We start from the raw sequence: 13,310 nt of genomic DNA on the forward strand, positions 1-13,310 counted from the left end.
GAATATTGATGGTACGTCCTGTTTCCGACATGCTAAAGGACCAAATAATCACTGGATGTATTTATTCAATTTAAAGCAGTTATTGATCTTTCAACATAAACATCACGTATCCTAGTCCCCAACATCAATTTTTCTGTATATGTTAATAGTGTCCAAAAGTGCTAACAAGGAACCCCAACTTGTATTTAATATAACCCACAAGCAAAGGTCAAATGCTAAGGACATCACTTAGAACGAAATGAAGAAGGAAACATTTCTGCAGTTTAACTAGATATATTGAAGGCTACAAAAAAAACCTGCTTCAGAATACCACCAATTGTCTTGTTATTTTCCACGAACTAGCATGAAATAAAAAACCAAATTTCCCTCTAGTAGTTGAACAGTTCATTTTTCATTGCCGCCTTGATTTTCTAACCCGAAACGACGTTTGAACTTGGCAATCTGCCCTAAACTCTCGGCCATTTGACGCTTAGCTCGGAAGTGGTAGACTTTACCAACTGGGTGTATCTTTGTCATCATGACATGCATCAATCTACCCGTTTGTGTAACATAAGATATCCATTGCTTCTGTGGGTGCACTCCTTTCTTCATCTCCTGACAATTTGCAACCTCATCACCACCACACACATTTTATCAAACACTTGGTAGGCTACAAAAATTGAATTTCATTCTGGTCTTAAAAAAATAAAATAAAACCCCAAACAAAAATAGATAAAACAAGTTTTCAGGTAATCAAGTTGAAGGCGAAAAGTTATCAAATTTCTTGGCAACCGGTCAAAAAGTTTCAATCAAACAATTTTTTTTCAATTACAATTTAAAGTACAATTAAATCAAAAATTTCAAAAGCCTATGCAAGATTAGGAGGGAAAAAAAAAGGTATACACTTACTGGTAGCAATGTGATACAAGCAAGTAAATTCAATTCAATACCTGAGCTTCGATACTCGTTGAATTCAGAGAGTGTGGGACTTACAGTGAGGGCAAGGAAAAAAAGAAGAGGATTTTAGGTTTTAGCTTGAAGGTCAAAACGGCGTCGTATATTACTGGGCTGCTAACATGGGCCTGTTAGGTCCATTTGTATTATCCCAAACATTTTCACTTAACTGGATCCGATCAAGACATATATTTAAAACAAGGAAAAGTCAATCATCCAAATCTGTGTGGAGTTTGACTAGGGTTTTTGGAATTTGGAATAAAGTGAAAGTGCATCATCCCCTTTTGTTCTTATCCTCGGAAATTTGCAGAAAGAAGGAGAATTTGATTCGAGGATCGTAGCGTAGGTGTGATTGACAATGGGAAGGGGAAAATTCAAGAGCAAGCCCACCGGTCGCCGCCAATTCTCCACACCGGAAGATATGCGTAAGCCCCTCTTCTGATTGCCCTTAAAAATTTTAAGTCTTTCCTACGATTAATTGGCGTCATACTTCAATTGCTATTGCCTTTTTCTACGTGGGTATTCTCATCATCTAAATCCAATTATTTTGTTCCAAATATGATTTTCAGCTAAAATGGATAGTGTTTATTATTTTTATGCCTTAGTGTAATAGAATGGAATAGGGTGCTGCGGAACTGTTTTCGTGTGAAAGTGAAATTTGTTGGAATTGTTAGATCTGGAGAGATAGAGATAGAGAGAGAGACTGCCTGCTTGGAAACTTTCTAAATATCTCTTCTTGTTTGAATTGAATTCAAATTACTGCTTTTAGCTTTAGTTGTTGAGTTTTGTGTTTTTTTGTTTGATTCTTTTGGGAAGCTTCAAACTGCGTTACAGATGAAATTGACATAGTTAGGACCTTAGATTTACAGGAAAATATATAATAACCAAAGTAGTAATGCATCGGCAATTTGCTGGGATTGAAACTTTGCTGTCTATGGTCCCAGTGTGTTTCTGTTTGGGCTATAGATCAAAACATACAGATATCTATTAAAGGGAGTTGGTTCAAGTGTTACATGCTTGATTCCTCTTAAACAATGTCTTTTGGGAGAGCTAGCCCCGCTATGATGTGGATATTCCCGGCTCAAAGAGGATTTGTTCCCGTAAAGAATACATGTGGTTTATCAAAAAAAAAAAAAAACATACAGATATCTTTGTCGTGTTGGTGGGTTTAGTAGAGATGAAAAAAAGAAAAGAGAACTTGAACAAGCTGTTTTGTTGATACAATTCATTTTTCTTTAAAGACTTGTTAACCATTTAAAAAATGGATTATATTGGGGAGAAAAGGCTTGGGTTGTTGATGTGGGACTGATGAATCAGATAGGGACTGAAAGCAAGTTACCTTAACCAGTTCTAGAAAGTTTTAGTTGATCTGACAATTTTCTCACCTGTTAGTTGGTTTGACAAAGGAAATGCGAGGAAGAGCTTGTTTAATACCTGTATTTGTTCTACCCTGTGATTGCATTTAAAAGACTATTTCAGTTCAATGTCTGTTGTTTTCCCTTTCCAGTATCTTTATGTTTTGAATGCTTGTTATCTTGTCGTGACTCTTACGGCTCACCATAGGTCTGGTCCAGTCTCAAACTATTATATGGAGGAATTAGTTAAAATATATTTCAGTTCTCTAATTTTGAAATTTAGCCTGCGTAAAAGTTCTTTTTGATGTCAACACCCTTTTGCCCCCTCTCTGATGAAAAGAAACAGAAAAATGGTGTAAGCACCTCAGAAAACTTAAATGTTTCTTTTGATTACTGCAGTTGCTGGAACCTCTAACCGTCCTCGAACTTTTAGACAGGTTTTCTTCTGCTTCCTTTATCTCTTGTCTCTCAAGCACACATGCATGTGATCATTTACACACAGAATAGTTTTGTTTGTATGGAGTATCTATGGTAACAATTCTTTTTTATATGCATATGGATGTATTAATTTGTTTTCTGTTTCTCTATATCTTTTACCTTATTTTACACGGTCATTCTCTTCACAACCTTATTAGAAAGAAGCTGAGCATGAAGAGGAAGAAACTGAGGAAGCATCTGGGGATGAATCTGGAGAAGAATCTGAAGAAGAAACTGCAGTTAGTATCTCACAATTACTACTAGTATAGATGGATTGCTTCTTCTTTTTCCAAAGGTTTTGTTCTATGGTCTGCCGCCATCAATATGAAATTGATGTCTTGTTGCTATATAATGTATGCAGAAGAACAAAGGAACTCAAGGGATTATTGAGATTGAAAATCCTAACTTGGTAAAGCCAAAGAGCTTGAAAGCTAGAGATCTTGATGTGAGTTCAACTTTATGTATTTGGTCCTTACATAGACATCTTTATAGTAATTAAATTATACGCAAAGAATAATGCTATTTTCTTGTGGAAGCAGGTTGAGAAAACAACTGAACTTTCAAGGCGTGAAAGGTTTGCTATTTTTCATTTGCTTATTGTTTAAAGGGAGTTATATGTTTCTGCACTTAAAGGGGCTGTTGCTTGCTGTTAGAGGGGAGCAGAACATTCTTTTTTGTCTAATTCATTTGGTTCCATAATGGGGAAATATTGAAGGTGTAACTTTTGTGTCAAACTGTCAATATGTTTTCTGAATATCTTTCAATTTTCCCTGGTGCTTGCAGAGAGGAACTAGAGAAACAGAGAGCTCATGAGCGTTATATGAGACTGCAAGAGCAAGGAAAAACAGAACAAGCAAAGAAAGATTTAGGTACTTGTAGCTCTTGAAACATTATTGAAACATTACCTCTAATTATGTGCTTTTGTACATCTTTTTCTTTTTCTTTTTCACCCTTAAGTTTGATATTATGACATGTAAACTATATATTGATTGGTAACTACTAAGCTGTATGACTTGAATGAAATAAAATATGCTTCGCAACGAGAAATGTTCTGTTATGAGGGGCTTTCATTTCCCGATGATTAATGTTTAGTTTCTTTGTCATTCAGAACGTTTAGCTCTTATACGTGAGCAAAGGGCAGAAGCTGCTAAAAAGCGAGAAGAAGAGAAAGCTGGTAAGCTCTAAATACTGTTCGTGTTGCTTACTACTCTATTTCATATCCAAAATCTTGATACTAATGAATATATCTGTTTCAGCCAAAGAGCAGAAGAAGGCTGAAGCACGCAAGTGAAGTTCATGTAGAATGTCATATGGCCTAGTTATACTACAATGAGTAGGAGGAATTTGTGCTATTACTACACATAATAACATTGTGTCCATTTAGCTTTATAATGGATATTACCATTCCAAGTTGGTAACATGTAATGCAATTATTTCCGCATTTTGTGACTTTACATATAAACGTTTCGCTTTCTCTCTTTATGCATTCTCCATCGGCCTTTTATTTATTGTTAATAATCGACTTCAGAGCCATTTCTTTTTTTTTTTTGGGGGGGTGGTGGGAGTGTTCAAATAATTTTTTTGTTTTGGCCCTTTTTGGAGTATTTCTACACAGTTCTCTTTCTAAACAGTTGGGTACAGATACTAAAGATTACTGAAGTTCAGTGTTTGGGGGTTGCGTTAGCTGTTATTTGGCAATGAAGAAACCTGTTTATTTTTTAAGCACCAAATGCATTACTTGTAATAAACATATTCATGCAAATATGGGGACGGCTCCGTGAATTTCTCTAAGCTGTCAAGATGGAAAGGTCCTTTACATCCTTCTCTTCATTCTAAGGTGGTTGGTTGATTCAAACTTAATATAGCAAATGGTTGTGGAGAGGTATTAGCCAAGTCTTGGCAGTGGAAAACGGATCAACCATTAATTGTCTAATTTTTTAATAATTGAAATTTAATTTTGTTGCACCATTTCATTTTAAAATTTCTTAACTTTTTATATTAATTAATTTCTTTGGGTTAATGGATGTATAATCTCTAAATGATAAATACTTTTTGAACACATACAGGTGCACCTGAATAGCTGGTGCGTGTAAGTAGTTCTACTTAATTTTAAATAAGTCTAATAGATGTTTTATTTGCACAGGTATACAACTATACAAGTGCTGTATAGTACATGACATAAGAATAACATAACTAAATTAATGTATGAAACTTTAGAGGAGGTAAATACAAACATAAGCCCACAACCAATTCCTTGTTCAAGTTTCCCCTGGCCATATCCTTTACCAATTCTATTCAATATTTATATTTGTACAGTTAAGAAACTGCATTTGAGTTGTGTGAGGTATATATACCACTAGAAAAGCTGTCGTATTAATGTATAGTTTTAGATTTATGTTAAGAAAAGGATAAAGGACAATAATGAAATGAAAGTTGGCTTGACAGGCAACAAAAACGAAGGCCGGCAGGTATTGCGCTTATATCCCAGTCGTCTATGATCATTTGATCAAGGGCTCACATGGTTATCATGAAATCAATGCATAGCTAGCTGCAATTATGATGATGATGGATAATAAATTAGTGTCAAGATTATTTTTCATCAGACCTTCCTTCAAAGAAGCCCCTAAAGTTTAATTGCAGTGTTTTGGAATTATAACTTTCGCTGATTGTTGCATTAGAATGATGTTTGTTTGGCACAAATTCCCCCTTAATAACACTTAAGATTTACAGGTATTGCTTTGTTTTATTGCTTCCAACAGCTAGAAAGTAGAAATAAAGTGTATGACAATTATAGGGAAACCTTATGTATTTAAATATATAAACTAAAATATGTAACATGACATAATCAGTAAGTGTATTATTTTGTATGGAGCATATCTTTGGTACTAGGTAGGTATGTATTCCCTTACTTAGGAAAAAGTGAGACATAAGTGTTGATTTGAATCACGAAATAGTATGCACAACCAGACATACGTTTAATAAGTCCATAAGACCATTACTTACTGAGAAGAAAAACGCATTCATTCTGAATAATGTAAGGATCTCGCAACTTCCTAGCACACGTAACCAACTCATACAAGAGGATCTTGCGTTATCACCTGCTCAGAACAACTTGACCACCACATGAACTAATGAATAAAGGATCACACATGCATGTTGCGACATTTACAAGGGCTTAGCCTCATTATACGCATATCACCCACAACGTAGTCTGTGAAAGCTATCATTCTCCACTTATAGTAATGAATATTGCCATACAAATGCAACATAAGCAAGACTCCTTTCCACTATAAATATAGATGTATTGAACCCATGTATGATCATCTATCCACCACTATGTGAATATCTTGAACTTAAACTGACTTGAATATCAGAGGGCTTTGTAGATTACCTCCCAATCTGCTCAAACTACCTTAACACTTCTACACCAACTCAACTATCTCGTTGAGAATCCCATCAACAACCTAAATATCTCGCAAAGTACAACCCAATTAAGATTTTCACCAATAATACTAGGTTCAACAGTGTGTGATTCAGTTTAATAGATATTGGACTAATCAAATGTCAATAACCATAAAAAAAATGGGTAAAATGAGAAAAATTAATTCTATTACTTTTTGCCAAATTTAGTAACAGATGTATCTAATTTTTAATACTACCTACTACTAAAGATATTTTCTTTTATAAGTTGTCTGTTCTGGACCAAAACTCGAATCTAGGTCCAGGAAATATTCAATATGCTTCAGAACCACTTAATGATTTGGTGTTTCCTTTCATAATACTAATTTTTTTCTTTCTTATTTTACCCCTGCTATTTTTCTTCTTTTCTAATTTTATCCTTTCATTTACATTAAAGAACCACCCAAAAAAATAGTGGTGCCGCACCACAATAAATTCTCTCCTAGGTCCAACTCTCCTTGCCGCATATGCATTAGACATGAATGATTACATGGCACTTCTAGAAACTTCGGTGGCAATTTTTTTTATAAACTTTTAAGTAGCATCTAACTAACTATAAAAGCATAATGATAATTTCAGTATAAACGTCAACTTTTTGATCCTAATGCTATAATGAAGTAGGAGAATTTACAAGTGAATATTCTTCTGGCTGCAGTGGCGGAGTTAGAGAAAAAAGCTAGGTAGTACCAAAAAATTCAGCCAGTAGAATTAGATTGTGCCAAAGTTATATTGTTTTTAAAAATCCAACTAATATAAAGGCTTCATCAAAAAAAATTTAAGAAAATCTATACCATTTTAAAAAATTAGGTGGTGCTTTTCAAGTGGCTCCGCCACTACCTGGCTGATAAATTAAGAATACTCTTTTTCAAATGTTACTCGATGATAAATTTAGGAGTAAATATTTTTTTGAGCTCCTAACAAAAAATATGGTCTCCACTTTAGTCTCTTAAAAAAAAATTAGTCATCTAGTCCCTGTGAAATTCAAGTTGGACCTATTTTAATCCTTTTGAGGTACTAATATAGGTCTTTTTTGAATTTGTGAGAGACCACGATTTCAACTAAATGAGTCCATCTTGAATTTCTTAGATATTTTAAGAGTAATTTTTTTATGGGAGATTAAAGTGGGGACAATATTTTTTGTTAGAGACTCAAAAGATATATATATATTTTTTTTGATAACAGACTCAAAAGATATTTACTCTAAACTTAGAGTGTGACGTAGTATTCATCTGATTCAAGTTTTAGATATACTATGCAAAAGGAAATAACAATTATCTATAATGCAAAATTCCAAATCACCTAAGTCACTTAAATGATATTTATAACTAAAAAGATAATAAAAATTCTAGATATTAAATACATAATCTTAATATAAACTTTCTTAAAATATATATTTTATTAAAGACGAAATCTCTAAAAATAAAAGAATATTGATATCTTAAATATCATAATTATTATCAAATCTATATATCAATTAATATAATACAAAAAATCCTAATTTATTCTGGATCACATATTCATATAACAAAACTTTATGAAGCATTTTTTCACTACGTACGTTTACATGACAAAGATATTCAAACAACTATCGCAATCTGTGAGTAAAATTTTCTCATCTCCGATATTAAATTTTACAAAGATATTTTTTCTATTTTTAAAAATATAAGTTTTGTTATTTACAAAAAAAGACAATTAAGTCTATGAATTAACAGTTGAGTTAGCAAATTTCCTAGGATTTATAGCATTTTAAATTACTTGTAGCATCTATGATAACTGTAAGCAAATTTCTTGTAGTCTGTATAGTAGAAAAGATAATTCTATATTCTTAGTAAACGTTAAATACACAATAGAATGAGAAATAATATATTAAAAAAATAGACGTTGTATTTATCCGAGTGGCATATGGCATTTAGAAATCAAAAGTGCATTACCTACCAACTTCCTTTTCACTCATCTTCAATGATTAAAATTCAAATTTGTTGGATCCGCCAATTTGCTAATCGACAAAATAAAATATTAAAATGGACTGCTAGTTTTTAAAAAATTAGAGATGATTATCTTGAAGAGACACGTGTAACTTTTTCTATCTCAGGAATGAGAGCAAATATATAGTGCACTCCGCGGGCTGCCGAGAGAAAAAAAAAGAAAGAGAGAGAAAATGATCATGGAATTAGTTTCCCATGAATGAGTGGGAGACTCAGGATTTGTTTGAGAATTAGTTTTAAGAGGAAAAGAAAAAGAAAAGAAGGGTTTTATTAGGGATATTTATCAATCTATCCAAATCGATTCAAACGGCGGTGACCGAATCGAAAAATCAATAACCGAATAAATCGAAAATCGAAAAAAAAATCGTAAATTTTAATTGGATTGGATCGGTTTTCGGATTGGTCGATGAAAATCGTACCGATCCAAACCGATATAATATATTAATTCCCCTTTACCTACTTGGGTCTTTCCCCAATCATAGCGCAAAAATATCTAAACCCAAGATCCATTAACCCATCAACTAAACTCAAGAAAAAGCCTAATCACATCTCATCAACAAAATTTTATTTAAGTAGAGCTTCATATCTCATTGCCCCAAAAAATATTATATTATTGCTTTTGTATTTCAAAAAAATAAATTTACAAAGTCAATATATACAAAAGATGTTATTTGCACAATAATCATGAAATAAATTTTAGGATTTTCAAAAAATTGATCCAATCCAAACCGAAAAAATTGGATTGGATTGGATCGGATTTCAAAAAAAATCCAAACGGAATGGATAATTACATGATCAAACCGAAGGGATCGGATCGGATGATTTTTGCTTCCAAAACCGATACAATCCAGACCGCGAACACCCCTAGATTTTATTAATTTTTTTCCTTGTATGTAAGTTTAAAAAAATGAGGGAAAGAATTTAGGAATTTTCACAAATTCCTCTAAAATCCTTCTTCTCAAAATTAAAGTTCTTCAAATTTGAAAGATTTTAACTCCCAAACGAGGGAAGAGAATAATCTTTGTTTCTCTCTCCTTCCTTTCTCTTCCTCTCCCTTGAATTCTTTTTCTTTTTTTCTCCTCCAAACTCCCAAACAAAACTCAAAGAATGGAGGTGAAAGATCAACTGAATTTTGATACTTGCTCCGATATGCGAATAGGGATGGCAAAAATGAGCCAACCCGTCGGGTTGGCTCGTAACCCGCACAAAACGAGCCGGGTTGGGTTGGCAAAAATGAGCTGCCAGCTCGATTTAGCCCGACCCGAGCCAACCCGAGCTCAAACGAGCCAGCTCGCGGGTTGAACGAGCCAGCTCGCGGGTTACTCTTTTTTTTTTTTTTTTAATAAAATACAATGGACTTTACTGATGGATTCTTCACTGATGGACTTTACTATATTGGTCGCTTTTGCAGGTCCTTTTTTTTCATGATTGGCTTTTGATTTTAGATGCTTATCGTTGAAATATATAATGGATTTCTTTTATTTTTTATTTTTTGGCTTTATATACGTTTTATGGTTATCGTGAGTTAGAGTAATTCAGAAAATCATGATAAATGACTCCTGTGATTAGTGAAGTGGTTTGTGTTTCATTTAATGTTTTTGAATTTTGTAAACTACTCTACTTGTAGTTGGACTGCAAAATACAATAATTTTATACAGGAGAACAAACCACAAAAATTAAAGTTTTTGAGCCAACCCGCGAGACAACCAGCGAGCCAATATTTTGAGCTAACCAACCCGCGAGCCAACCCACTAGCATCATTTCGAGCTAACTCGTGAGCTTTTTTTGAGCCAACCCGTGAGCTTTTTTACTAGTCAACCCGCGAGCTGATTATCGAGCCAACCCGCGAGCCAACCCTAACCCGGCTCGGGTCGAGCCGGGTTGGGTTTTCTGGCTCATTTTTTTTTCGAGCCAACCCGACCCGACTCATTTTTTTCGGGCTGAATGCGGGTCGGGCCGGGTCGAGCCGGGTTGGCCCGTTTTGCCAACCCTATATGCGAATCTGGCTTTTATGTTAAGTTGCATTTATTGACGGAAAAATTTTATTTGCAACCCTGGAGGATTGGGAAAATTGTAGTTGCATTTATTTGTCCTAAAATATTCTTCATTAATTTCTAAAATTATGTCGCAAGGGTTTGAAAAATTAATGAAGAATATTTTAGAAATTTTATTTATTTTTGTTATAAGAATTTTATCAAAATATTCTTTATTAATTCTCTCAATCCTCAAAATGATATAATTTTGAGATGGTTGAAGATAGCTCTGTGAGTAGGGGTGTAAATGGGCTGGGCTGGGCTTTGGCCATCCTGGCCCAAGCCTACGTCAAAAAAAAATTCAGCCTATCTGGCCTACTGGCCTATTAAAGGCTTTATTTGTAGGCCAAGCCCGACCCATTTTCACAAACAAGAAAGCCTGACATGGCCTACAGGCCTTGTAGGCCTCCCACTATATATACTAAGCAAAAAAAATAATTTTATAGAGCAACAAAAGTTCCTTTCATGCATGCACTAGTACTTCTCGTAAGAAAAAAATGACAAACAAGAAATAGTCAACATAATACCTCAACTCTAGAATGTATATCATAGAGGAATAGAGTCAAAGAAATGAGAAAAATAAGAAAAATACAATTACTGGATGCTGAAATAAAGTCTACAAGAGAATGTCATTCATCTAAAAATCTTTAAACCACCATCAAGATAAGGGAAAGAAGAGTATTATTGAAAGATCTTCATCAGTAACATCATAATCCAACAAGGTACTCATTGCTCCATGGTATTAAGCTGCAACAACATGTAAAATTTGGACATTAGACAAGTTTTCCTTTCATAAAATAAAATAGCACAAAAAGTAAGAGATATTGGTATTTGGTACTTTGTGTATTTGCCACATAAAATAAATATTTTATTTTAATAAATTAAATAGGCCAGCCTACAAGGCTGTAGGTCGGGCTTGACAAAATTGGCCTATGGCCTATTTATTAAAAAAGCTTTTTTATAAGCCTAAGCCTACTCTACTTTTCTGAAAGGCCGGGCTTGGGCTGGGCTCAATGTAGGCCGGGCCGTAGGCTGGGCTGGGCCAGCCTGGCCCATTTACACCCCTATCTGTGAGAAACAATAAACCCATATTAAACAAGTATATATTTTAAAGTCATTTAAAAACTTCATATGAAAAAATCTATTCCCGTGTTTTCTCTCCATTTGAAAGCCAGAAAACAAAATTCACACCAACGCCAAGTGTGTAAGTAAACATGTCTCTTTATGTAAAGGCACACAGGCCTCAACACTAGCCAATAGTAGATTTTACGTTAAAATTTGAGGGCATGAAGTATATGATTTTGTTTGGAGAAGGATGTGAGAGATTTAAGGGGGAAAAACTCTCATATTGATGGGACTCCTGCCGAGAACGACAACCTATCAATGAATAAGAAACTTGAGGAGCGTTTTTACAATCAGATTTTGATGGGGAGACCGCTACTCATTATATATGAAGAGGTAAGAATTTCGGTATAGTCGAAAACACCACAAACGTTGATGAAAATCCATTTGATAAGTCGAATTAGAAAATGTTAGAGAGTAATTCCAATAAGTTCGCTAGTTCTTTAGAGAACCAAAGAGAAAACTCTCAAATTTGTGAACAAAAACTCTATTGTATTCTCATTGTTTGTTCACCTATAAATAGACCAATTACAACCCAAATTAAAAATCAAATCCTAATGCAAACTAAATCAAAAATAAATCTACTACTAAGATAAGAAAATAACCTAACAAGATTGAAATCCTATATCGAAAGCAAAAACTAAGATAAGGAAATAAGATATATATTTCCTAAAAATAAGAAAAATTTCTACAAATAAAAATAAAGATGACTAATCACAAACAAATTAGAATTAAAACTCCTAAAAATAAAAAAATATAGTTATAATTAAATAAACCTAATAATTAAGGAAAGATTATGATACGAAACTTGGCAATTAATTAAATTCTAAACACATTCCACATCTTATTTCTAAAATATATTAAATATTTTGTAGCCAAATCTTTTATAAACGTGTGCCAAGCTGGAGTTTGAAAGCAATAACGCGTGATTTCCAAAAAAAAATTCAGTAGACATAGTTCCTTGTCCCCACTTGCACTAAGTTTTAAAGCAATAAATAATTCTTTCACTACACAAAAAATTTTCTGCAGCAATTAATTTTAATTATGTACTAAAGATAATATATAATTATAAATTATAATGATAATTTTTTTTTTTTTTTGTCACGTTAGCCAACAATATTTGAAGAGAGAGAAAAAACAAATTTATTATTATAACTATGTATTATCCGTAATACATAATTATAATCATTTGCTATAGAAAATTTTCTTTTACAGGAGAATAAACGCATCTATAAATAATTGTAATATGAACATCGTTTAGTAGAACATACTACCACTAGCTAGTTGATTCAGTTATAATGCGTTTCCCGAGACTTGTTCGATTCTTAGTTCAAATAGAGTAGTACAACTGTAGAACATGTTTCTCTATAAGATTTTGAACATAATACTCATAGTTGCATACGGCTGTGAATAGTAAGAAGATTTAATCGTGAATTTACTGGTATTTAATGATTTTTTATTTTTATTTTTATTTTTTGGAAAACTTTAATGGTTTTTTTATTGATATAATGTATCTAAACGGTTTTAATTTAATAATCAGGTCAGCCATTAAATTCAAATGAGATTAACAATTAAAATTGGAAATATAACTTATATTACTATAAAATAATTCTACCACTATTTAGTTTCAGACTTTTAATAATGAATATTTTAAGGATACTAAATAATAATTGAAAAATTATTTAAAAGAATGAAAATTTATTTTAAAAATTATTTAATGTTTTTTTTTTCCATCTATATCTTTTAAAAGCTTGCTAATAAAACCCTTTTATTATGGGTATGCATTTTCATGATGAGAATTCTTTGATCAAAATTTATCTGTATCTTCGTCTTCTAAGTTGTTGTTATTAGCCTCGTATATTTGACAATTTAAATACTATTTCTCTATTTGATATCGTGTAAAATGATAAAGTGGATAAGGGGAAATAGCCATCTTATGCGACGGA

The 13,310-nt window shown here is 33.0% G+C and overlaps 2 protein-coding genes across 4 annotated transcripts; one reads left to right on the forward strand and one right to left on the reverse strand.

The window, feature by feature from the left end:
• Positions 1 to 41: 41 nt before the first annotated feature.
• On the reverse strand, positions 42 to 996 carry LOC133287914 (uncharacterized). 3 transcript variants are annotated; one of them, XM_061485616.1, is made up of 2 exons: positions 930 to 996; positions 42 to 594 (listed from the first exon to the last, which is right to left on the reverse strand). In XM_061485616.1, exon 2 carries the CDS (start codon positions 589 to 591, stop codon positions 385 to 387), a length of 207 nt encoding a protein of 68 aa, XP_061341600.1. In that variant the 5' UTR covers positions 592 to 594; positions 930 to 996; the 3' UTR covers positions 42 to 384. The 3 variants fall into 3 exon arrangements, with proteins under 3 accessions (XP_061341600.1, XP_061341601.1, XP_061341602.1); XM_061485617.1 differs by having other exon boundaries at positions 42 to 609; positions 930 to 968; XM_061485618.1 differs by having other exon boundaries at positions 42 to 649; positions 930 to 952.
• Positions 997 to 1,163: 167 nt separating this feature from the next.
• Positions 1,164 to 4,251, forward strand: LOC133287907 (uncharacterized). Its single transcript, XM_061485609.1, has 8 exons — positions 1,164 to 1,358; positions 2,688 to 2,725; positions 2,924 to 3,004; positions 3,127 to 3,210; positions 3,305 to 3,339; positions 3,549 to 3,634; positions 3,874 to 3,939; positions 4,022 to 4,251. The coding sequence occupies exons 1-8, from the start codon at positions 1,292 to 1,294 to the stop codon at positions 4,054 to 4,056; spliced, it is 492 nt and encodes a 163-aa protein (XP_061341593.1). The 5' UTR covers positions 1,164 to 1,291; the 3' UTR covers positions 4,057 to 4,251.
• The last annotated feature ends 9,059 nt before the right edge of the window (positions 4,252 to 13,310 follow it).

This window comes from Gastrolobium bilobum, unplaced genomic scaffold (assembly GCF_033153095.1).
Source record: "Gastrolobium bilobum isolate Gb01-03AN ecotype WA unplaced genomic scaffold, APGP_CSIRO_Gbil_v1 utg12072, whole genome shotgun sequence".
Taxonomy (NCBI): domain Eukaryota; kingdom Viridiplantae; phylum Streptophyta; class Magnoliopsida; order Fabales; family Fabaceae; genus Gastrolobium; species Gastrolobium bilobum.